Source organism: Diadema antillarum, unplaced genomic scaffold (genome assembly GCF_040938485.1).
Source record: "Diadema antillarum isolate AM-2024a unplaced genomic scaffold, OU_Dant_1.0 scf00000019, whole genome shotgun sequence".
Classification (NCBI taxonomy): domain Eukaryota; kingdom Metazoa; phylum Echinodermata; class Echinoidea; order Diadematoida; family Diadematidae; genus Diadema; species Diadema antillarum.
The window spans coordinates 2857029-2883875 of record NW_027270908.1 but is presented as its reverse complement, the minus strand read 5'-3'; the positions used below and the strand labels follow the sequence as shown (position 1 = coordinate 2883875).

Below are 26847 nucleotides of genomic sequence, written 5' to 3'. Positions count from 1 at the left end.
CATATATTTTTAGCAGGGCCGACACCGTGATCCACCAGTGTGCTCATCATCATTCGGGCTTTGAGGAAGACTAATTCGTCCACGTCAACACGGTTTTTGTGTGCTTTGGTTGGGTCGAAGTAGACGCTACGACACCGACGAAAGGAAAGGGACTCGATATCTCAAGAACCTCACCGAGCCAAGCATCGACTTCTGTCAGCTAGAATATTATTCCTCTGAACTGAGCTGCAATCATGTTAAAAGCAGTGATACTTATTGGAGGACCTCAAAAAGGTAATCAAAAGAAGCATACATTACGACTATGCAAAACTATAGTGTACTGTAGTCCCATACATTAGAACTTGTGTATTGTTATTGTCGGTACTTGCCTACAAGTCAATTGACAGTTGACAATACAACATCATTCATCAACACAACTGCAAAGTATCTGCGCTGCCCTGCTGATCTGCTGAAGACACTAAGTCTATTAAAGGCTGATCGCTGAATTATTTATTAATCACTAGACAAATCAAATAGAAAGTACCCGCAACGACAGACTCAATGGCTACGCACGTAATATGCATAAATTTACAAACAGTTAGATTTAATCAGGAGTATTCAGGCTACTCTTACGAGAGGCCTTTATTTCTAACCGTAATGTTAATATTGATATTGATATTGCCCTTTTTTGACCGCCCATGCCAAAAACTGACACCTAGATTTTATGCGATAAAATTGTTACAGGTCTACGCTGATAAGAAATGCACGGATGCAGATAAAGTAAGTACTAAAAGTATGTGCGTATACTTACTGATCACCAACCTAAAGATATAGTCTACTTGCAACATTTTTATTGAGGTATAAAGAGATTTAATTGTGGAAGCAATTTAGTGAGCATGATTCGACTGCTGACACCCACCGTTCAATTGCCTGCGCCCAACGTTCGACCGCCTATGGAATGCCCATGCTTCGACGTACCGCCGTACACCTACAGTATATGAATGGATTAGCGCTCGTGCCATGATTCGAGCGCGATTCGAGTGCGGTAGTCAATATTCACGCTGTGTGAGAGATTTGTGTTCACATACGCACAGTACAGATTCAATGCACATACATATATGTTGAACAATGGCGAATCTCGCAAATCTTGGCATGGGTGGCAAGCAATATATAAATAGCGCTTAACGCAGAAGCTACATGTATCTCAGAAACTGCTGCCACCATGGCTGTAGGTGCACACGCTGTACACTTTCAATACAGATAAACTGACTAGACCTAGTAACTTCGAAACTTTATACCATATAACATTATACTGTTTGACTTTGAGTGCATAAACACGTTTAATCGAATCCATCAACATGAATGGCATCAAATCTAGTGTCAATGAAGTTCTTTTCCCTGCATAATTAAATTTAGTTAATGTCATGGACTCCTTGTCATAGATGTCATAGATGCTATGTCATACTCTGAGACGATACTGTTGATGTCATAGACAATGCAGTATTTTAACATGTTTGCACTAATTGTATCAGTGAAACTGATATCTGTCAATAATATCACTTCAGCCACAATAATTGAAACATACACAGGTGCTTTGTTTAAGTGTAAATGTGATTTCTGTATGATTCACCAGTTTACTTGTCAGTAAGTCATTTATCTCATTCCCCCACTTTGCATTTGATTTAATAAAAGGTACTCGCTTTCGGCCACTATCACTGGAACTCCCGAAGCCATTGTTTCCTGTTGCTGGTTTTCCCATTATATACCACCACTTGGAGGCATGCAGCAAGGTAACAAATGCTTTTTGTATGCATATATATATATATATATATATATATATATATATATAGAAATATATATATATATATATATATATATATAGAAATATATATCTTAGAAATATATATATACATATATATATATATATATATATATATATATATATATATATTTCACTTTGTCTTTCATTCATTTTGCATATCGGCCAAGGGAGAAATTTCCATTCTTATCCTGGCATTTGTGCAGTTTTCAATTGCATGTGCTCAGATAGCAATATATACCAGCAATTATGTAATGACAGTCTGTCGAAAGTCAAGAACTTAAAGGACAAGTTCACCTTCATAAACATAAGGATTGAGAGAATGTAGCAATATTAGTAGAACACATCATTGAAAGTTTGAGGAAAATCAGACAATCCGTTCAAAAGTTATGAATTTTTGAAGTTTTTGTGCAGTACCCGCTGGATGAGAAGACTACTGCAGTGTATGAATAACTTAGATGTCACATGCGTACAACAATATAAGGAAAATATAAAGAGAATTTCACAAAATTCCATCTTTTGAAAAAAGTACACATTCCCCTGACTCGTTACCGATAAATGTTATGGGTAATATTATTCCCCCTGCCTTTAGAAAGAGGCAAGTCAATTGCTCTTTTATTATGCGAAAAAAGTGAAAATATGTTGAATTTTCTTTTATATTTTCTTTATACTGTTGTACGCATATGACTCACAAGCTGTAGTAGTCTCCTCATCCAGCGGTTCCAACACAAAAATTAAAAAAATTCATAACTTTTGCATCGATTGTCCAATTTTCCTCAAACTTTCACTGATGTGTTCTACTAATATTGTTGCATTTTCTCAATCCTTATGTTTATGAAGGTGAACTTGTCCTTTAATCCATTCTCAGTTGAATGCTTAAAGTCACACAGATTTTGATTTGGAAACGTCAGGTGCAATATATGCACAGGGGTAAAAAAGACTTTATTCTCTCTTGGAGAGCATCAGTGAAAGGAATTTTTATTTGTTTACACATATCTAAACAGAATTGGTGGCGATAATGTCTGGAGCATTTTAGCAAAAGGTTTAAATAGTACTGTAATATCTAGTAAAATTGTATTAAGGAAGTTGCTGCAAGAGTATTTCAGCTGAAATGGCATGTTATGAAGACCTTGAAACAGCAGTTCTGATCATGTAGATTTCAAGTGATTGGCAAATAAGTTCTGATATTAAAGGTTCTGGGAATGCTAATGCAGAATCTGTGTCACTTTTCTTATAAATTCAACCAAACAATCAGCTCTTTTGTCATTGGGTTGCATATTATTGTATTATTGTATTACCCGGTATCCATGAAACAATATCCCCAATAAAGTCATAAAAAACATATTAAACAGCTCACATGGGGTGTAAAAAAAAGTGTGTGAATTCACTATAAAAAATAAAGTGCTTATAGAGTATGTGTATATTGTACATAATTGGCAGAATATTTTTCTTCTGACATGTTGCAAGTCTGATTACCACACCACCATCATATGCAGCTGTTTACTCTGCTAAAATGTTATTTGCAATTTTGCATTTGTGATGTACTGTCCTTTACAGCTGCCAGACCTACAAGAAGTCATGCTAATAGGGACATACCAGCCCACAGATTCCCTCAACAGATTCATCGCCTCAATACAGCGGGAATTCAAATTCAACGTAAGGTGAGTGAAAGCAAGTGTTGAGGAGGATTGCACACACTTTGTCAACATGTTGAGGATGAGTCCAGAGTATACTCAGGCAAGTGTCTATGGAAAATGAATGTTGAAGCAAAATCAGCCCGTCCTCAACGGGTTAATGTCCAAATTTCAGTGGGATTATATAATCCTAACAAGTATTCATGAATCTGTTTCAATAACCCAGTGTATAATTAGAGTACATGCATACCAGTAGTTTTACTATGGGTGGTTACTGGAATCTCACATTCATGCATTATTCATGACTTCCAGTAAGTATGCAGGTGTTTCTCTGGCACTTTTCCCCTGTGTTGAGTCTTTGACAAACTGGCAGGGCAGCCACACTATAGTATCTGGTTCTCTCATTTTTGCTGAGTCCTTCAGCTAAACCACATAAAACACACTTCATTTCTGTATGGATGTGATATTTCACGGTTCTAGGGCAATTACCCCCTGGGCAATTACCCCCTGGACCCTTCCCCTGACCCTAACCCTAATCTTAATTCTGAACGTAATCCCAATCCTAATCCTAACCCAAACTCTAACCCTAAACCTAACCCTAACCCTAATCTTTATTCTAGCCTCACTACTAACCAGTATTTAGCCAGGGGATAATTGCCCTGATAGAGTATTTTACATGCTTGTACAATATCTTAGGCTGAATATTGCTAATGCTTTTTATAAAATGGGTAGCGAGAATCCTGCGATCTCATTGGTCGAGAGCTATGTGTCGATTTTTACTGGCTGCACGCTGAGTCACAGTGGTAAACATGTTATCGCGCACTTGTAGCAAGAGTATGTGTACTTGTAACAAAGGTTCGTGCACTAAGCAAGCGTTCGCGCACTCAGTACGAGACGCCTATTGGCTAAAACAACCATGCATCAGTTTTTACTGATGCATGGTTCTGAAGAGAAACCATGCGTCCAGTAAAAACTGATGCATGGTTTTCGGGCTCTGATGCATGGTTTCCGGGCTCTCGTCTACAGAGACTCCAACCCAAAGCACCTTCTGATCTGGAGATTCTCCCGCCTGAAACCCCTAGCAAACGGGAGACTCCAACTTGATGTGTGCGAAGCGCTAAGTTCCTAGGGTTCTAGATGCTCTCTTGTGCTATCTGAGGCTTATTTTTTCAACATACGATAGAAATAAGTAAGAAATCCCTTCCAACGGGAGACAAAGAGCCAGGGCGGGAGAAATTAAATCTCAAACGGGAGAACGGGAGATTTTGCAAAAATGGGCTTTCGGCGGGAGATCTCCCGTCGAAAACGGGAGAGTTGGAGTCTCTGCGTCTATGGCAAGCCAAAAGGAAGTGCATCCAGTAAATTTGTCATCGGGTAACACGATAGAAAAATGGGTTTTTGGCAAGAAAATTACCAATTCTATAAAACAGATGACGCACATGTCTTTTCGTGCATCAGTCGGAATATAGTGTGCATGCGGTAACTATGGAATTTAGCCTAAACCCACTCGGCTTCGCCTCGTGGGTTAAGCATTCCATAGTTACCTTATGCACACAATTCCGACTGACGCACTCAGACCTGTGCGTCATTTGTATACTGATTTTTCCTCTCTCGCTATGCATCTTCTTCACTAGGTACCTTCAAGAGTACACAGCCCTTGGAACGGCAGGCGGACTCTACCACTTTCGGGACCAGATCCTGACGGGCCAACCCAAGGCGTTCCTGGTCTTCAATGGCGACATCTGCTGCAAGTTTCCCCTGGCTGAGATGTGGGCCTTCCATGAGCAGGTTGCTGAGGGTGTCCACTACACCATGCTGTCCACAGAGGTGGGTCACTGTACTTTCTGTTTACTGGGGGATGGGGTGAGGGGCTGGTAGGGGTGTAGTATTGTTGATTTGTGTACATGTGTTAATGTATTGTTGTTTGTAGTTGCCTCCGCCAAGGGAGGAGGGTATGTTTTCACCGGTGTTGGTTTGTTGGTTTGTTTGTTAGTTTGTTTGTTTGTTTTTCCGTTTGTCGATGTGCAAAATAACTCAAAAAGTTGCAAACGGATTTGGATTAAACTTACAGGGAAGGTTGAGAATGACACAAGTGACAGATGATTAGATTTTTGTAGTGATCTGGCAATTTTTATGGATTTTATGAAGGATTTTTGATATTTTAGTAGGTAGGGTCAGTGGATTTGGGAGTTCAAGCAGCACATATTTGAGATTTGCATGTGCATTTGAGGGTTAGACATGGAACTAACATTCCATGCGTACATGGGTATATCACCACAGATTTTTGATAAGCTTGATGTAACTTCAGCTATCAAAAGGTTTGATATTGCATGTGGAAACACAGTATACAAATTTTCTCTGATCATATCATTTCATTCCAGTCATTGATGATACTGTTTTTGTTGAATTGGAAAATGTTTTACGCTGTCTCTCCTTGTTTTCCGTCATTCCATGTGCCAGGCCACGAGAGACCAGAGCTTGTCCTATGGCTGTTTGGTGGAGAATGAAAACACGCACGAGGTAAGATGCTCATCTTCAATGTATTACACCGATTGATAGTATTAATACCATTGATGATGATGATGATGATGATGGTGATGATGATGATGATGATGATGATGATACAGGTGATGATGATGATGATGCAGATGATGATGATGGTGATGATGATGATGATGATGATGAAGATTATGATGAAGATGATGATGATGCAGATGCAGATGATGATGATGATGATGATGATGATGAAGATGATGATGCAGGTGATGATGATGCAGATGATGATGATGATAATGATACAGTCTTTATTATCCAGGGTAGCCTTTTCAGAGTTACCACTGCTCTTCCGAAGGGTCCTTCCATTATCATTTCTGTAGTGTTGCCAGGTAACCATTTATACACCTGGGTCAAGAGGGACATGATGATTAAAAACAATCTTGTCCATGAGCGTAGGCACTTGATGGGATTTGAACTCAGGACCTCCAGTGAAAACTCGGAGAGTCCTATCCACTCTGCCACAGTGTCCACACAAACACCTCTGAAATACAGCAACACTCCTTCACAGCCATTCCTAGATTCCTAAAAGTCAATCTGATAAAAGAATGTGGTATCCAACCAATGGATATGCATCACATTCGAGGTTATTCTGAGCATCTAAGCTGTTGAGTTTGCTCCTAATTTCAGTGTACTAGAGTGAGTAAGGGGTGCATGGGGAAACAAAAAAAAAAATGGCTATGGTCTCGTGAGTGCAATGTAATATTCACAGATTAATAGGCATAAAAACAACAGTATGACTCCTGTGAGTAAACATGAACCCTGAATCATGCGAGTGTATGTGAATGTTACTCATTATATTGCCATGTGAGATATACAGCTAAATACCAAATTCTACTATTTGTTCATTTGTTCACAAGCATTACAGACAGAAAATACTAATGATTTGAGAGGAAAAGGAATGTATTGGCGTCATTGATGGAACTGTGGAGAAGTGGTGCTTGCACTCATTGTAATAAGCCAAATGTTTACCCAACAATTTTCTTTTTTTTTGTAACAGGTGATGCATTATGTTGAGAAACCTCAGACATTTGTCAGTTCCGTCATCAACTGTGGACTGTACATCCTGCAGCCAGAGATCTTTAAGCACATTGGAAAGGCCTTCCAGCAAAACCAGGATGAGGTGTACAAGTGAGTACTCTCTGCTGGAATAATGCCAGGGCCTTTGTGCCTGGAAAGCTCTTGATTGCATGCATTTACTATTGAAAAAAAGGAAAATAATAATGAATGAAAATGCTCCATTCTGATTGGTAGAGGATCAAATTTTGCTTGTGTGTTTAAACTTTGCTTTCAACCTTGATGATAAATGTGGTGCTGATTACAATTACATAATTTTTGTTATCATTTGAGAACTTGCACAGATTTCTTATGTTTGATTTTCTTACGACCAAAATCATGCTGAGAATGATCACACAAAAGAAGCCATAAACTAATGTTCACTAATGGGCACAGGTTACTGTAATCCAAAGTATAAATCCACCGTGACACGTGTAGAATCCAGACGTTATGACATCCGCATCCAGTCGCTGTGTGAATAATAATCCAGCAAATAATATCCAGCTAGGAATCCAGCCCATCACCACTCTGACATTTGTGTAGCAATGTCCACAGACATGAGAATGGAGTCTGACACCAATTGTAGATGAATCAATTCTCTGCAGGCAATTTGTCTCGCAGGCCTATCTCCACTAATGTAGCAGGTCAGCAGGTAACACAGGACTGACGATAATACACGTAAGTCGCTTCAGAGCCAGAAGTGACATGACTCTCAGAGCAGAGATGTTGGGTACTCTGCCTACTTCAGAATTTTTGTGGCTTATCTTACATATGTGACAAGAAAAAAAGTAAATGAAATCGATGAATAGAAACAATCGGTTCATTAAAGGGAGTATCATATCAAAATAAAAGATAGACACCTACTTCATGACAAGACATGCCTCTCAGTCCTTCACAAATGTTCTGCTCATTGTATTTTGTAAGTTATGAATGTGTTTGTGTATTGTTTTTTTTTTTTTTTGCCTTATATTGTTTGGGATTTGTATGGCAAATAATGAATGTATAGTTTACTTTCAAAGAAATCATTTTATCATCTGATTTCTGATTTTTTTTTTCTTTTTCTGAAAGGTGTTCAAAAGTTGCTTTGATAACCTCTAGTAGTGCTAATTTGTTATTTTTCACAAGCATGATACAAATATGCTATGGTGTAACAATGTACAAAACATGCACACACATACAACACTACGCCCACACACACATTCAATAGTACTTATTACATTCCATTCACATGATACGTGAGACAGTAACTCAAACTGGGATAACTGTATAGAGTGACAAAATTGTATAGTGTGGTCACAATTGTAACAAAGCTGTCCTTTCTGTGTAGTATTTGTGTACAGTAAAAGTAGAAATCAATATGTTTCGATGATTGAAGCACGTGCACACACATCCACACAAACCCACCCATAATATGTGCTGTACTGATAAAGGATTGTAGGTGTGTGTCTACCAGGTATATTTTGTCTTTCTCCTACAGTGGGGATCCCCTCTTCCCATCCAAGGACACAATAAGACTGGAGCAAGACATTCTTGCACCCCTGGCCAGCACAGGGCAACTCTTCACCTTCAAGACCAACAATTTCTGGAGCCAGATAAAATCAGCAGGGTAAGACAAGACTTGTTATAATTATAAATAATATGGAATATTTCTGGAAAGAAAAATTCTTTGTGTGACAGATGACATCGTAAAGAAGACCAGAATAATGTACTGCTCCAGATTATACAACAACTAAAAAGATTTGAGCTATCTGATTAATTGACTGCTCATCATGTGACATGCAGGTAAAGTACCATTGCACACTATTGCTGGTCAGTGTGCAATTTTAGTTGATCAGTATACAAATGATGCACAGGATAGAGTGCGTTAGTGGAGGCGTATAGTGCACTCGAGGGTATTTACAATTGTGCAACATGCACTCGGCTTCGCCTCGTGCATGTTTCACAATTGTAAATACCCTCGAGTGCACTATACGCCTCCACTAACGCCACGAAATAATCCTGTGCATCATTTGTTTTATAAAATGGGTCGAAAATTCGAAAACTAACAGCATTTTTCAGCGTTTTTCACGTACCTTTGTGGGTCAAGACGTCCGAAGATGTTCGTCCCAAACATTTACGCACGTCGCACTCAGAAATACCGCACATACAGTATAAGTATGATGGGGGGTTGGGTTTCCGGACACTTAAGTTCCCGCATGAAAACTTACTTATTTCACATAGAATATGCACCCTTTACCTTAAAGACTTGATATAGACTCCTCATATAGGCCTACTAGACAACATACTCTGAAAACGGCGTGAGAATTGACTTGCTAAATCGTTGGATTTGCCCTTCAAAGTGACTCCATGTACGCGTCCGGTCCCACAACGCTTGGTCTACTGTACACTGTATGTATGATACGTACGCCACACATGTTATGCACAAGGGAAGAAAGGCTGGCCGCGCCGGCCGGCAGTCCGAACTAGAAGTTGTTTACAGGATTGACGACAGCGCGTATGCATGCAATTCAAAGGAGCCACCGCGCGCACAGACGATTGGCAATAGGATTTAACACGCAGTGCAATGGGACTGAGTAACCAAAGCACACGTGACTCATTTCAGCGCTTCCTATTGGCTACATTCTTGAACCCATTTTATAATTGTGGATATTGCACTCTGATGTCACCCATTTACATTTACTCCCATGATAGGGTCATAACCAACTCAAAGTTTTGTACCGTTGCATGCCTCTGACATCACAGTATACAGACATTTGCTGTGCATATTCATTCACTTGTTTACTGTCGACAATGTCAGCCGATCGCTTTTGTGTACAACTCCGTACAATTGCCTCACTCTCTGCCTTTCAGGAAAAATGATTGCCATTTACGTATTATTTTCAAGAATCGGCATGGACTATGTTATGTTATTCTATGAAGCTGAACATGTGTGTTAGAATAAAGTATGATTGACAATCACCTGTCTTGCCTGTCTAGGTCAGCAATCTATGCCAACAGGCTCTACCTAAGCCTCTACCACGAGACACATGCAGATCGGCTGGCAAAGAATGATTTGGAGACCGGTCCGGAAATACGAGGTGACGTCTACATTCACCCCACAGCAAGCGTGGATCCATCATCCACAGTGAGTTGAACAAACTACACATTATGCGCACATTCAATATTCATATCGCTCTTCTCCGGCAAAGATGTAAAGACGACTTGAAGAAATTAATCAAGTTGAAGAATGGACACCCAGTAAACGTGATGATACAGAATGTCTGTGGATGAGATATCTTGATATTAATTGCTTTACATAAATAAATACTGGTAGGCAATTGGTCATAATACAATCACATGACTAGTGCAGTCAGGTTCAAAGTCGTTATATTGCGAGCAAAGACGTCACATCCGGTAATATGATTCCAGTGTTTGATTGGCTGCCAACAGGATTAGAATGAAATGTAGTGTATTTATGTAGACCACATGATGTAACATACTGGTACTGCCTTGACTATTGTAATGGACAGTCCTCAGGGAGTTATACCGTATGTCAAAAAAAAAAAAATTACAACGGGACCTTCCGCAACGATATCTTTAAAAATAGTGAATCAATCTAAATACAAATTCTGAGTATGAAACTATAACTCATTGCCCACATATTAGAGAAAACCCCATTCGATTTGCTGCAGTGGTCAAAGAGAAATAAGGAATTTTGTAGAGGATGTCAGGAATCTCTTCCCTCCAAGTTCTGTCTGTTGTATTCACACACAAGAGCATCGAAGTGCTACACTTGGAAGAATCAGACTCATGACATGCTTTACAACAATCCACATTTCTCTGTGACCGCTTAACCAAATTGAATGGGATTTTCTGCAAAATAGAGCTAAGATGTTATATTTTAAGACCCTGAAGTAGCATTTAGACAGTTTAATCATATTGGGTGATATCAGTGCAAAATCTGATTGTAATATTTTTGGGGGACATACTGTACAATATGTATGTTCCTTGTGAGACAGTATTTTCCCCCAGCTTTTCTTTTGTTATGCCATTGGCTATGCAAACTTTGAAATCAAGCTACTCATCGTTTGCAATTTACTCAGTAAATTTACTTTCTGAGGCTACATTGCTGGCACATGGTACAAGCTAACAAAGAACTCTTACTTCTAGTCTTTTGCATGTAGAGATGGTATGCTAGAAGCATATCTACTGGTAAATCCTGTTACCCACACCCTCGAGGTTTGTTTGGATTTTGTCTCTCCTAGTTGGGTCCCAATGTGACGGTAGGACCGAATGTTACCATCGGAGCTGGTGTCAGGGTACGAGAGTCAATTATCCTGGAGGGTGCTACATTACAGGTTAGAAATTACACTACTTTCATACTGGACTGTTGCAACTGTTTGCTTCCTTTGACCTGAGTTGCCGACGCTTTGTGGCACTCGGTGACACCCGCCGACACGCTGTCTAAACTCGTGATTGTACACCGTCGCCAAGCATCGCTGGGTGTCTTTTGATGTCGGAAATTGAACGAAATTTGCACCGCGTCTGTCTCGCTGCCAATTTACCAGATACGCCTTATACTTTATGAGCTGAAAGTTTTGGTTTTATTTTTTGTGAAATTCATTAAATGCCTTTAAACTGTGAAATAACAATGCCGGTAACAATTTCCCGGTATGCCATGCCAGTACTGCATCACACACAACTACTAGCTATGTGGGTCCAACGCACTGTGTGGGCCATGACAGCATAGTAGCATTATTGACAGCATCATGCTAGTACAATAATTCATATGCAGAACACGCTACTTGTTTATGTACAGGAAATCACCGATTGAAAACATTTGGTATTAAAGAGTATAGTTGCTTGTTGCTCATTACTGTAGATTTATTTCTTGAAAGGTGAAGTAATGGTTACTGGACCTTTGCAACTGTGAAATTAACAACACAAGAAAATGTGACAAGGAGCAATTCATGGAAATATGTGTATGCAAAAATTTTAGCTTGTACAGTGTATTTTTTTTCTTAGTGCATTTTCTGACCAGATATGTATGGACACATGTACATTAGTTTTGATAGTTATAGTAACACAACACATGCTCAATACTGCTTGTTACGTGTGGAGATCTAGTACTCAATTTACGGCAAGTCTAATGGATGAAAATGAGGTGACTTGAATGTGTATGTAAATTTACAGGGAAATAGGAATCGCATAATTGAAGGATTCTCAAAATGTTTGTGTAAACTTGATAGTTTTGACTTGAAAACAATGAAGCAGCTTTGGCTTGTGGTATTCAATTGGAAACATCCACCAACTATACTTGCCAAATTTCTGGGGTGAACTTTGTAAAAAAATGAGGAAATCTTCACAGGTTTATATTAGATCAAAAGAAGTCACATAGTGCATTGCACAGACAATCACCAAAATATGTGCCCCAAACTTACAGGCCATGACAAATGTTAATCTATCAAAAAAGTATTTGTCTTATATCGTTGGCATGCAGAAATTGTTACTCTTGTTCTTCTTTCCCGGTTCCAGGACCACTGCTGTATTCTTCACAGCATCATTGGCTGGAACAGCATGGTTGGGGCCTGGTCTAGGGTGGAGGGCACTCCAAACGACCCCAACCCAAACTTGGACCATGCCAAGATCGACAGCGGCACGCTGTTCAACGAGGAAGGCAAACTCAACCCTTCCATAACCATTCTGGGTAAGTGTTATCCTTGTATCTGGTAAGATAGAAACATGTGCATGCGTGCTCATGTAGACGAGTTATATATTCCTAAAAAATAATAATTAAAAAAAAAAAACAGCGTAGTTTTTAAAAGATCACAGGAAACACATTGAAAGGAGAAGTATGTGTGAAAACCATAAGTTATGAAGAAGTCCTGTAAGCATGTAAACAAACAAGGTTTAATAAGGAAAGAAAGTGGCCTTAAAGCAATACTTCTGCAATTAGATTTGTAAAGTGGATTATGCTGCTACTATATTTTCACATGCCTAGATTATGTGTATTTGTTGGCCCCTGTATGCACACATAGTCTCAAGCCAGTATTGGTGCTTTTTACCTTCATTCACTAGCCAACAGGATAGAATGGGGTTCTAGAAATTAGGGTATGGCATAACCAGCAAGAGAGAAAAATAAAATGAAATTCTCTCACCAGGTAGATGTTAGGTATATCTTTATGTCGTACTCACTGTGACTATAAAACAGATGTTTTTGAAAATTCCTACCTCCTTTCCCCTCTCATTCACTGAAAGCATAATTCTCTGAACATTTCCAAGCAACACAACCTGATTGTGCACACTAATCCCTCCAAAGCGAAGCTTTCCTTTCTACATCCTGTGGGCTTGCAAAGAGTTTCTAATACTGGGTGATTCATAAATGCTGAGATTCTATCATGGTTTCATATATCTCTGGGATGCTCATGAGAATCTTGCTTCTGTATGGCGCTGAATGATCATGCAGTAGTCATTTCATTTCTATTTAACCCACTGAATACGATTTCATTCTGTCATATCACATGTTTTCCTTTATACCAGCCTGCAGTTTCCTCATGGCTGAGCCTGCTTGGGTTAATCATTATTTCAAATACTGTAAATATGGAAAATTTTGTGGTGTGGAAGTTTTTGCCAATTTTACACTTGACTGAACTTGTGCAAGAGTATTAAAGTATTATTATGCAGATATGTGTATGTCTGGGAAATATTTGATATTTACAGAAATACTCTCACCTTTGACATGATGGATAAGTAACAAATGCAAACAGAGGAAAACTGACCAGAAAGTGACGTTCTTTGAAATTGTGCCAGAGTGACAAAAAAAAGACTCGCCTAAAAGTTTCAACATTACAATTCATGCAGCAGCAGTCAAAATGGTGGAATAGTATTACATTATACATCAGAGAGTGGTATGGCATGGCTGCTACAGTGTATATCTGATGTATTGTGTGTTATACACACCTTGTCATAGGGACCTACATGTATATAAGCAGTTTGAAGTATATGTGAATCATAAAACATGACATCGTGATGTTCACCTATCCCGTGGAAGCTTTGCCTGGACCCCACTGGGCCTGTGATATTTTACTAGTTCTAAGAAAAGTATTTTGTTGTTGTTGTTGATATGATTGATTAAAACATAGGAGAAAACAGCATTTTTGTATACTATAGTGATGGTTTCTCCAGACATACACATCTCTTATCATGGTTGTGGCAATATTCAGAAGAAGATATTTTTGTTCCTTAGATAAATAGAGTTCTCATCTGTCATGGTACCATTTGCTTCTCATGATACTCTACTATCATTCATTCTCATGCCTTCATATTATGTATGACCCAATTCATGATCGAGTGTGCAAGTTTATGATACACCTGTATAGCTGGATTGCAAACAAATATTACAAAAGAAACAAACTGAAAAATTCTTCAGCATCTTAGCCAAAATGTACTATCTAGCCAATAAATCGCGTCAATGTGTTGATAGTGTGGTAGTCATTTACTGCGAGGTGTAAAGTGTATGGTGGCCGAAGTGCTTTGGCCCAATGCAAGAATGACTTAACCCTAACTAGGCCGGGCTATTTAGGAAGATGACAGAGCCGGGGGGGGGCCTCCCAGGCCCCCCTCTTGATCTCGGCCGTCGACCACGCGATCGCGACGAAAATTGGCGCACGCATTGCCTATGATGTAATCTAAAGTACCATGAAGTTAATTTGTTCAAAAATCATCATTTACACTAAATTATGCTAATTTATGCATAATGGTGCATGAAATCAGACAATATGGTATAAATCACTAAATAAAGCTCAAAACAGGCACATTTTTGGTGTAAATATTCCTTTTAGTGTCCTTAGCAAATGTGAGAGAAAAAATTGCACAATCAGAAAAAATTTCGTAAGTATTTTATTGTTTTTTGAATTTCTTATGTATTTCTTTGTTTTTTTGACTTTATGTTTTCATTGTTTTTTCGATGAAATTTGTCTGTGACATTGTTCTGAACAAGAAAATGCGTTATTTATTGATTTTAATTGATAAACCCTCAAAATAATCATGCTTTTATGTAATTTGCCTGTAAACACAGTTTGCATTGAAATTGTACACAAATTCACGTTTTTGAGCAATTTTTGGTCTGACATGCACGTGCATATTTATGCGCAACTTCGGAACCGCGCACCCGGGCATCGCAAATTTGGTGTCAAAAGATGCGGGAGACTCGAAAGAAAAAAGTCATGAAACGTCGCGGTGATAGCTTCTCGCGATAGCGATACATCGCGCGAAACGTCGAGGGGGGGCCTCGGAGGCCCCCCCCCCAGCCTAGTTAGGGTTAAGAGAGTGGGTAATCAAAGAGATCTTAAATAAAAACTGAAAATAATAACTCTGTACAAAGTTTCTGAAGAAGTATATTAAAAGCCCACTTCTTCTTTGCAATGGATGGTTTAACCCCTGTACATATATGTGCTGAGGCACTATGCTTTATTGCAAAGCCTGTACATTAGCATTGTATAATTTCTCCAAACTGAATTTAACCTAGTTGTACAGGAAGCTGTGCCCACTCAACCGTGGCAATGTGCCTTGGTCCAAGGAGAAGGCCATGGTGGCACAATAGGGATTAGGGGATTAGATTATCTCCATTCATTGAGAATTACGTTTCTAGACATCTGTGCCGATGAAGCACTCCGGCTTATGTGCCAATCGGCAAGTGAAACACAGTAAGGGTGAAGCCAGTATTCAAACTTACTGAATATTCCTGTTTACATTTCATATTTTGATCAATCACAATATGTGTGCGTGAGCACTGTTATCACTGTCATGTCTAGTGTTGGCTGGGTCTGAATTTTGGCTAGTATCAGATTTGTCTCATGCTAGTTTTTGACTACATTTCTATTAAGAAAGTGCCTTTGAATTAGGGAGAGAGCAGCATACCTGTTAAATGTCTGGAGTGTAAAGCTAACACTGAGCCAAGCAAATGCTATCTATCACGAAAACACCACTTACATCTATACATATCTTCTTCTTGTGTAACCATGGTTTAATGATGGTTAAATAAAAGTACTGAAATCTAATCTGGTGATTGGGTTTTAAGACTATGGGCGGCTTGAGAACCAGATTTTAGAGGAGAATGTATTAAAACCTGCAAGATCGTTGATTACTACAGTAGGACTTGAGCATAACTGATATCCTGACAGTTAATCTAGATACACTTGTACCTGGGATCCACTCTATAGCATTGCAAACATTGATAGTTTAATGCCTATCAGCTGCTTTGTACAAGTCGTATCACAACTTTTACAAGGCAGGGAAGAAAAAGAAAGAAAGAAAGAAACAAACAAATCTTTGCTACTTTTCTGGAGATAAATACTGTACACCAGTACCTCGGACAATCTTTGTAATCATCTGCCAAAGTAGAGGAAGTAAATATTTATGCCTGCAAAATTAATCAAATTTAGTAATCTCTTTGACAACACAAATGATGAACTATGCAACAGAAGAGATATTACACTCTGATGATTAAACAGGACAAATTTTACCTGTCCTAGGGTGACAGAGGTCATCAAGTTCCAGCATTTAAGCTGTCACTATAAGCCATTTCAGAGTTAGTGTGTGTACACATGGGTATGAATGACCTTTCTTTTCTTCAGTTGGTCAGGCACATCACTCGTTTCAAATTGACAGAATGCAATAGCTTGCCCGACATAACAATTTGATGGAATTCATCAATCATGTTCGAAGGATGAACTTTCGTTGGTCAGGTGACCAGGATGGTCCATATTAACATGTGGGAGAGCTTCCATTTCATTGTATTGTTTTGAATGCATTAACAAACTTTTTTTTTTTTTTTTTTTTTTTTTTTTTTTGGGGGGGGGGGGGTTAATATTGCCAAATACCAGGCTTTCTGTCAGGCAGATGTACTGGCAAGCACCATTTATAAGAATTACAGGAATGATTAAAATTACATCACAGATGCTTTACGGTAATATCTCAATGAATTTAAAGCCAATGTGTCTGTCACTGTAAATTACCTTTTTTTCTGCTCATGTGCAAACTGGAACCATGAACTGTCTCATTTTCCTTTGATTTGCCTGGTTTTTGCTTGGACTTTCACTGATCTGATGCTTGCCGTCATGGTTTTCAAAAAAACGAAAACATCGTGGGGATTGATATTTCATTGTTCAATATCTAGGGATGAATGCACTGTACAGTATGTCCCCAAAAAAATTACAATCAGATTTTCGCATTGAAAACTCCCAATATGATTAAACTGTCTAAATGCTACTTCAGGGTTTTAAGATATAACATCTTAGCTCTATTTTGCAGAAAACCTCATTCAATTTGGTTACGCGGTCACAGAGAAATGTGGCTTGTTGTAAAGCATGTCATGAGTCTGATTCTTCCAAGTTTAGCACTTGGATGCTCTTGGACTGTGAACACAATGGACAGAACTGGGAGGGAAGAGATTCCTGACATGCTCTACAAAATTCCTCATTTCACTTTAACCACTAAATCAATTGAATGGGGTTTTCTGTAAGATGTGGGCAATGAGTTATAGTTTCATACCCTGAAATTGTATTTGGATTGATTCACTATTTTTAAAGTTATCATTGCAGAAGGTCCCATTGTAAATTTTTTGGGGGGGCATACGGTAGTGGTCATCTAATACTATCTATAGACTTACTAGACCCACTGAGCAATGTCTTAGTTGATATTTAATCCTCGCTCATTTATTTTTGCTACTATTAAAAGCAACTCTCTCACTCACTATTGATGCTGGGTTGTTGGTTTACTGTGCATTATCTTTTTTTTTCAGATACAATTCACACTTTTACTCTGCCCTTTTTCCCCTGCAAAGCATATGGACAAGTATGATACGCCCTTGTTTATTTTATCCTTTGAATGAAGTAACATTTACATTTTGCCATTCTTTCTCCATAGTGCAATTGGCTAGAGTTCGCAGCAATAGTCTTCTCTGTATTGTGGTTCTAAAACAAAACAAAATCAATTATTTCAAGCGTGTTCAACACAGTCATGTCAAAGTTATCAATACCTTGATTATCAGACGGAAAACGGCCTGTCAAAGATTTGTCATGTAAATTTCTTTTTTTTTTTTTCTTTCTCTGAAACAATGCTTCTTAATATATTATACAATAAGTGTTTCTGATATCAAAGATGTACATTGTGTGTACAGGGTGATAGCTTAAATGCTTTGTTCCACATTCCAATATATGCAAATTAGAGAGTATGTTATTCTCACCCTACAATTTTATTGAGAAATATGTATCATGGTCATTCATCATTATTATTATGAAGCTTTCCAGAAAAGTGGTCATATTGTAGGATTATCACTATGCTTTGTCATGTATCTGTCTTGGGATGATTGAAGATTTCAGTGTGTATATTCATCAAAGGGTTCCCAAATTTATGGGATCACATGCAGTATCTGTCTCATGAAATGTGTGACTATAAGATCTCCTGACTAACCTATGACTAACCCGTGTGTAGGTGGGAACGTGGTCATCCCGCCAGAAATCGTCATCCTCAACTCCATAGTCCTGCCGCACAAAGAGCTGGGTTACAGCATCAAAAACCAGATCCTACTCTAGGTATGATGCCTCGTTGCCTGGTGACAGTATCCTAGCAACCCTCCTCCATCCTGCCCTGATCCCTGGTCCAACTGGGTCCTCTGGGCTACTAAACACACCAAAATGCAAAGTTTAGCAAGCATACATTACACTTTCATCAGTCTGATACTCTATGTTAGTTAATACCACCTTCTGGGCAACTAAACACCAAAATGCAAAGTTTGGCAAGCATACTACATTACATCTACATTAGTAATTGCAGTTCGTATCAAAGCCTTTTACAGTATCCACCTTCTTGGGTACTTAACACACCAAAATGCAAAGTTTTGCAAGCATACATTGAATCTACATTAGTCCTTTACTTGAAGTTAGTATCATAGCCTCTTACAATATCCATCTTCTGGGCTACTAAACATGCTAAACATATTATGCAAAGTTTTGCAAACATACATTACATCTACATCAGTTTTTTTACTTGGTGCTAATAACTTAACAGCCTCTTACAGTATCCACCTTCTGGGCTGCTAAATACACCAAAATGCAAAGTTTTTCAAGCATACATTGCATCTACATCAGTCTTTTATTTCAAGTTAGTAAGCCTTTTACAACATCCATCTTCATTTCTGACAAAATTTTATCTGCAGTGGGGGTTTGGTATTAGAACAGCATGATACCTCAACTGTGGCAGAAGTTTAATAGCAACAAATTAAAGCATTTATACATCACCTTTGACCATTCATAGTCATTTGGTATCTTCCTATCTTGCTCTACTAAAATTGTCTAGATCTCATTGGCTAAAACTTCATCAGGTCATATGAATTTGATATTTGGATATATCTGGCTTTTGAGCTGTCATTTAACTCTTCTTGCAATAGTTATCTTTCTCTTCTAAAGAATTTGCGTGTATTGATGCCACAAATTTGCCGCCATGACCATTAATGTCTTAAGCTTTAATAGTATGCAATCAACCCATGTCTGTTTGGGACCCCAACCTCCCCCAGTTTATTTCCAATGTCACAACTGCTGTATTTCAGACTGTTACCTGTCATTACATGATTGCATTATTATGAACAAACAAGGTGAAAGATATCAAATGAGAAAAATAGTCTCTGTGACGACACCATGGTACAGCAACAGAAACTGAGAGGAGGACTTATGACCCATAGTCAGGGACCCAAGTTTCCCCATCTACCATTCCCCCTCACCCCCCCCCCCCCCCCCACACACACACACACTCAAATGCACACAAGACACACACACCGACAATTTTACGCACTTGTGCGATAATTCAAACATCACTGAAAATGTTGAAAATGGTTTGCCACTTGGACTGCTCCAGGAAAAGTAAAAAGAAAGAGAAACACTTATATCAAAAAGAAGAAAAAATACAAAAGCAAAACAAAAACCATTCCTATTTATGAAACACTGTTTTAAACTCATCTGTTGAAAAATAGCAAGTCCATCAATTTGAAAAGGAATTGCCACGGTGGTGTTGTGATTGGTCCAGAGGGTTGGGAGAAATTTCAAGTTTGTGGGTGATGATTTGAAGAATGTTAGAGTTGAAGCCAAACAAGGTAACCATCTTGCACATAATAAAGACGAATCAGGGTTATTTTGCAACCAACTTTCCCCACATACTCAGTATTTCATAAACTTGGAAAACAGTATTTAAAATGAAATCTCAGGGGACTCTTTGTATGTATATATTAAAAGGAAGAAAATGAGTAAAATAAATCAACAGCAAGAGCCCACTCCAGATCCTACATCCCTTCTGCCGATGCATGTCTCTGTGGATGCTGTATCAAAAGATTTGTTACAAGATTTGTTTTCAGTACAGTCGCTACGTTTTTGTGTGTTTTTATAGATTTTATTTCCGAGTATATATTGTATCAGTATCAGTTGGTCATTGTTTTTAGATTGTAATTGTTTTGCATGCAAATGTTTGCTTTGGTTTTTTTGTTTCAGTTTGACTCAAGTTGTGTTGTATTAAGTTTCATATCTTGTTAATTCAATGCTAGCTCTAAGGACTTTGCTTTGTACATACATAAAGAAAAGTGCAACATTGTGATGTGTGTTTTAGAGGAGAGCATACATGTATTAATGTCCTTGTTCAGCAACTAATACTTTATTCTTTTTTCAAAGCCCTAGAATAGTAACTTTATAATAGTCAGCAGTTTTCATCAAATCATAATTTTGCCAGTATTTTTATGTCAAAGTCACAAAGCTTTTGGTAATTTGTTTCCCTTTTTTTTTTTATTAGGAGCTTGCGTGTCATGTTTACGAAATACCTAGCTGTTCAAACTTTCTCTTTGTATAGAGTCATGGGACATTTCATATACATTGTACCTGTAGATATATCACAATCTTATTTGTATTATTTTGTTGTGTTGTACTTTACATTGCAAGCTTTATAAGATTGACAAAAATACATGGCTGCTACAAAGTGAGTGGTCTTTTCCTGTACTACCTGTGATGCACATTGGAGCATAGAGGGGTAAAGACTTTGTAGCAATGACTACAGGTGAAGTAGCAACTATCATCTTTGGTACAAATTTGATCAGAATCACTTGGAACTTTCTGATGGCAAAACTTTCAACATCACATTTTCTATGTAACAGAAAGAATGTTTGTAATGCGCCATGGTTTTCTGTATTTGATGGCCAAGTTAACATGTATAGTGTCATTATTGAAAAAAAAATGTTATTACTGCAATATTACAGTACACAAGCACCTCTTTAGCTTGTCTTGGCCAATCACATCATGGGTGCAAATGTGGCTTTGTGTTCATCTTTCTACCATACAACTTCACTCAAGTGAATGTCAGAAGCTGGTTTTTTCCTTTGCTGTTTCTGGTGCTTTTGTGCTGTTGAACTGTCTTGGTGATTAGAAATCTATGTTTCTAGGGGTCTAGGGCAATTGTGACCCTGCACCACAAAACAAACAAAAAGTCGCCAGACATGAATTTTTAGTTAAGACCATATTCTGAAAGAGCAGACTTTAAGCTTTAAAATGATGTATAACTCAAATCAAATGGACTCTCCTAACCTATCTAGATATTGGAAAGAAAGCACAAACTCAGGAAAAGTGTGAACTGAGAAAAGAGGCTCTGAAGTACGGTGTCTACTTAAGCGCTTAATCTTTACCAAACCGTGCTGGCTGTGCGATGAATGGGACAAAAAACAGGAAGTAAACCACCCGAGTAACAACAATGAAGGGATTATCAAATTAAACTGAAATTTAGCATGCCTCATTAACACATTCTGTCCATAATTAATGCCAACTTTCAAAGCAGTAGCACTATCCTTTCAAAAGTTATTAGAGTTGAAAGTGAAGAGTGTGTACAAGGTTTTTCAGAAATGAAAAAAGGGACTCTAAAGACACACCTAATCACCAAAAATGTTCGAGATAAACTGCTAAAAAACACACTTTCCCGCCCGTTTTATGATCCCAAATTTTAGCATAATGTAAAAGAAGACTTGCTCTTTCAGAAAATATGAAAAAGTCAAGATGGGTTAGGTTGACCCATTTCACTTATTTTCAGTCCTCACGCAAAATCAGTGTGTGCGACTTTTTGTTCGTTTTTGTGATGCACGGTCACAATTACCCTGTGGACAATTACCCTAGTCCCTTCCCCTGACACTGACCCTAATCCTAATCCTGAACCTAATCCCAACCCAATCCCAACCCTAAGCCAAACTATATCCCTTAACTTTATCCTAACCCTAATCTTTACTCTAACCTTATCACAAGCCAGTATTTAGCCGGGGGTAATTGTCCTCTGGGGGTTATTGCCCTGATGTGGTTCCTAGTCATGTCTGGGAAAGAAAATGTGACAATGCTTATTTAGTTTGCATACATACATGTACATGGTCTGTGTAAAGATCATATTACACGTATGTGCAGCTTTGCTATGCTCATGTTCATTTCGCAATGAATCTGAAGAGTTTGCTTATAGTCCTTCATCTTAATTACCTTGTTGTTGTTTTTTTTCCATTTTCATATTAACATCACCTTTAGTGGAGTGACCTTTTCACCTGTCTGTGCTTCTTGTTCATATCATGCTGGCACTAACCCACCCTAACTTTTAAAGCATGTTTCAATATTGATGCCTTCTTAGACAAAACTGTGGAGTGTGAATGCATGTTGACTTATATTGATTCATGATCCCCTCAACATCACCTACAGTATGTGGCCGAAAGAATATCTTAATGTGTTATATATGTTATTTATAATAATTTTTTTACTGTTTTTTATTCAGATTATTTGGATACGTCCATACAAAACTTCCCAAACCAAGATTTTGCCAGTGACAGCATCTGTCAATCATTGCTATAGTACTTATATGATTGACAAAAGACATCTGGATGCACTTTTCCCTTGACTGAGCATAATGTGCATGTTGCCATGTCACTAATTTGATTAACAAAATATGTCATGGGAAACATGCAGATCAGTCTATAGGGTAAGGTGCATTTCATCTGTCTTGTGATTTCGATACACTTTGCATATTAGAGAAAGGCAGTGAAATTCAGAAATGTCTCTGTAATGATGACAAGATGATGAATTTTGCAGCAAAATTCCCCAATCAGGACTCCATGGATTAAATAAATTGATCCAGGAGGCCAGCCCCCTGACCATTCAACCTATCTATGTTTGGATGTTTGTGATTTAGTATGGACAGAATCACATATTAATGCACCTGTTATGCAGTTCAAATTATGCAAGGCCTCACAAAATTATTTCTTTCCCTCACCAAATGGGTATTTGGGCAAGGGTCCTGAACTTATTACAGGCAAATGCGTACTCACATTTACATGCCCAAGAGTGGGTTTTAGTAGCCCAGGGCAAGTAGAGAGAGGTGGGTCTGATTGATGAATCTTCACATTTTTCCCATTCCACAGGGACCAATGTGAGTATACCGCCGGAAGTCATGGTCCTGAACGCCATCTTGCTGCCGGACAAGCAGCTCACGTCCAGCTTCAGGAACCAGATCCTCCTGTAGGGAGGACCCAAGAAGTGGAGTCCAGGCTCATCTGGCTCATCTGGACTGACCATCATCACCGAGAGAGAGGGGGAAAAATCTTAACTGGAAGTAGGAGGAGCAATGTGTGACAGGTACCATGGCAACAACTGTCATACCTTTGCCTGATTCAGAGGCGGATCCAGGATTTCCGTAAAGGGGAGGCACCTTCACAAAGTTAAAGGGGGTGCAAGAGCCCTCCATCTTTTTTTCTTTTGATTTCTTTTGTTTTGACAAAAAATAAAGGGGGGGGGGCATGTGCCCGGTACGCATCCTTCCCCCCGATCCGCCACTGGAGAGAGAGAGAAAAAAAAAAATCTTTTAAAACAGGAAGTGGGAGGAGTAATGTGTGGCAGGTACCATGGCAACAACCATCATGCCTTTGCCTGATTGGTTGTTATCATTCATGATATCTGCAATAACTGCAAATTGCAATTGTAAGGTTCTTGTGAGGTTGACGGCCAGAGTCACCTCTTGTCTAGGGTATTGTGTCGATGTGTGCTGTCAGTACGCCATGTGATTGATAACTCAAGAGGAGTACAGGATAATCCTGGTGGGATGAAATTAAGCATTAATTTGTCGTAGGAATTCAAATGAGTGAACAAAGGAGAATGCGGCTTTGGAGATTTTCATCTCCACTTGTGAGACGTGAGATACCTGTGAGATGATAGTTCTGATGTTGCAAACAAGCTTTAATGTCTTTTGCATTTTTTCCCCCTCATACCACACTCTTGAATACTATCGATGTCACTCAATATGTGTCATAATCACAACCATACCCTCTTGTTTTCAAACGCTCAGACCAGTACTGTCTGTGGTAGCCTTTTCTTTCATTATTTTTTTCTCTCAAAATAAATGCTGGAAATAAATTATTTCATGCCCCACCATTTGATATTTACAACGTAGTCTGGCTTCCAGACCTTCTGCCTTGACCATTTTGCTTCCCAGAATATATTAATGCCCTTTAATGACGACAGAAGTAGCAGGTTGAGCTGGATAGTCCCAAGAACCATCTGAAGTTCTATATCCTGTATTTTGTGGAAGGGACTACAGTTGGCTCAGGGTCTGGAAACCAGACTAGGTATAAAGTGAAAATGAACCATGAATGATATATTGAGGAGAGTACAATCACTAAAATGATGTGAATCCTCAGGGTTACTGAGGCAGTCAGTAACCCTCAGGTTACTGACTGAGGTTACTGACTGACCGTTCCTTTAGTTTGCTTCAAAGGATTTGTATAAATCATAATGGTGAGAATATTGAAAGGAGAAAGATGGTACACTTTTTGGACCGTGTAGAACATGCATTTGTGTTTCATTGTTGATATATTTTTTATGATGACAATATTGGCATTATAATCTGTGCGTGTCTGAAGGGTGAAATTTTTCAACCACCTTAAAATGGGCTTTATTACTTACTCTACTTCACTTTTCCGGAATGATGCTGTAGGTCAGAGCCTGTTCATCGATCAGGCTTGTATCCTTGGCTGCTCTTGATCCTTCCAATTAATATAGCCAGGAGCTAATCTCATTCAAACATGTCGCCTTAGAATTAAAAAAAGAAAAAAATCGATGGGACCTACACATGGCAGGGAGGGGTGAAAACTGCTTGAGACCAAGGACTTATACATAGCACTTAGTCGTAATCAAATACACAGTTCTTCCAGTGCTCGTCCAGCTTGTTCTTAAAAACAGAGCATGCCGAGACCTGTTACGAGACGTGTTACCTGATGGCGTGCCAGATGGTCATTAACACCATGAGTACTGTGTGCCCCATTTGTCCTCAAATTATCAATGTAAATTGGTCTTGTTAAAATATATACATAGTATATATGTATAACACTCTGGATCCAGCTTTAGGGAGACATTGTGTAAATTGGCAATGTCAGCAGTAAAGCATGCGATTAAATGGGGTATAATATAGCTGGAGACGTATAAGAGACAAAAATTAGAATTGTCTCTATAAGGTACTGTGTCTCCTCAATAAAGTAATTATGAGCATGTAATGTCCCCTCAAGCTGGATCCGTACTTTAATATATAATGTATATTGTATATGTATGTATATATATATATATATATATATATAAAGACGATGAAGACAGACAAGTTGACATAATGCATTAGATTCCAACTTCATTTATTTGTAAACCAAATTTTCGACCCTTGCACGGATCTTCCTCAGGGTAACAGTGCAAGGGTCGAAAATTTGGTTTACAAATAAATGAAGTTGGAATCTAATGCATTATGTCAACTTGTTTGTCTTCATCGTCTTCATGCTCTTATTCCAACACGCGGATAATAATACCAGTATCTATGTGTGTGTGTGTATATATATATATATATACATACACACACATGCACAATATATATATATATATATATATATATATATATATGGGCCGTGACGCGAAAAGTTTGAAAGTTTGAAAGTTTGAAAGTTTGAAAGTTTATTTACTCACAACCCAAACTCTGGGTATCGGAGTCCAATGAAAAACATATAGCACATAAAAGGGCCCTTAGCGGCGCTGCGCGCAAACGCTAGAAAACGGCGCGAAAGTTTAACAAAGCAATACGCGCAAAAAAAGATCAACTGGCTAACTACGTGGAAATGCATAGACGCATCAAAAAGTGACAGGATTTGGACAAAACATGCTGTTTTGAATGTCGTAATTGGAGCATTTAGGAGTGGAATTTCAGACAAAGGTTTGCATATCCAAATACGTCAGAGTTTCTTCTACAATATGGAGGTGAAAACTCATTTTCGGTATATAATGCTCTAAGGGCCCTTTTCTCGCGTCACGGCCCATATATATTTCCGTTGTTCCAATGACTATTTTTCTTTTCTCTAAACGACTGAGAACATCTCTTAACATGAAATTACAGTATTAATAACCTGATTTACTACATTAACTATGTGCCTTTTGCACAATGTAACCCACATACTCTATCAGATAGAGAGCAGTGTGTCTTCTGACTGATTTGTACAGACAGATTACATGTACGTGGGACGGTGGGACTAGATTATAATCTGTAGGCATAATACCAAGTGTTGCTGAAAGAAATTGATACATTTATAGTACAGTGCATTCCCGTTATATTGAAGTCGTCGGGACCGGCGGTTTTCTTTTGTTATATCGAAATTTTGGTGTAACAGAAATTTTGTTGTAACGGAACAGTAAAGTGTATAAAGATATATAGATGATAATACTGTAACCTATACTTTTACTTCATTTC

At 38.4% G+C, this 26847-nt stretch overlaps 1 protein-coding gene across 1 annotated transcript; it reads left to right on the top strand.

Moving 5' to 3' along the window:
* Positions 1-233: 233 nt before the first annotated feature.
* Positions 234-23624, top strand: LOC139728637 (mannose-1-phosphate guanylyltransferase regulatory subunit alpha-A-like). Its single transcript, XM_071639579.1, has 12 exons — positions 234-273; positions 1672-1769; positions 3356-3459; positions 5067-5259; positions 5893-5952; positions 6986-7116; positions 8519-8647; positions 10018-10165; positions 11286-11378; positions 12556-12727; positions 18514-18614; positions 23495-23624. Exons 1-11 carry the CDS (start codon positions 234-236, stop codon positions 18612-18614), a joined length of 1269 nt encoding a protein of 422 aa, XP_071495680.1. The 3' UTR covers positions 23495-23624.
* The last annotated feature ends 3223 nt before the right edge of the window (positions 23625-26847 follow it).

Coding starts and splice junctions, on each gene's coding strand:
- LOC139728637 (XM_071639579.1), top strand. CDS start 234: ATGTTAAAAGCAGTGATACTTATTGGAGGACCTCAAAAAG. Junction 7,117..8,518: donor AACCAGGATGAGGTGTACAA/GTGAGTACTCTC, acceptor TTTCTCCTACAG/TGGGGATCCCCTCTTCCCAT. Junction 10,166..11,285: donor GCGTGGATCCATCATCCACA/GTGAGTTGAACA, acceptor TGTCTCTCCTAG/TTGGGTCCCAATGTGACGGT.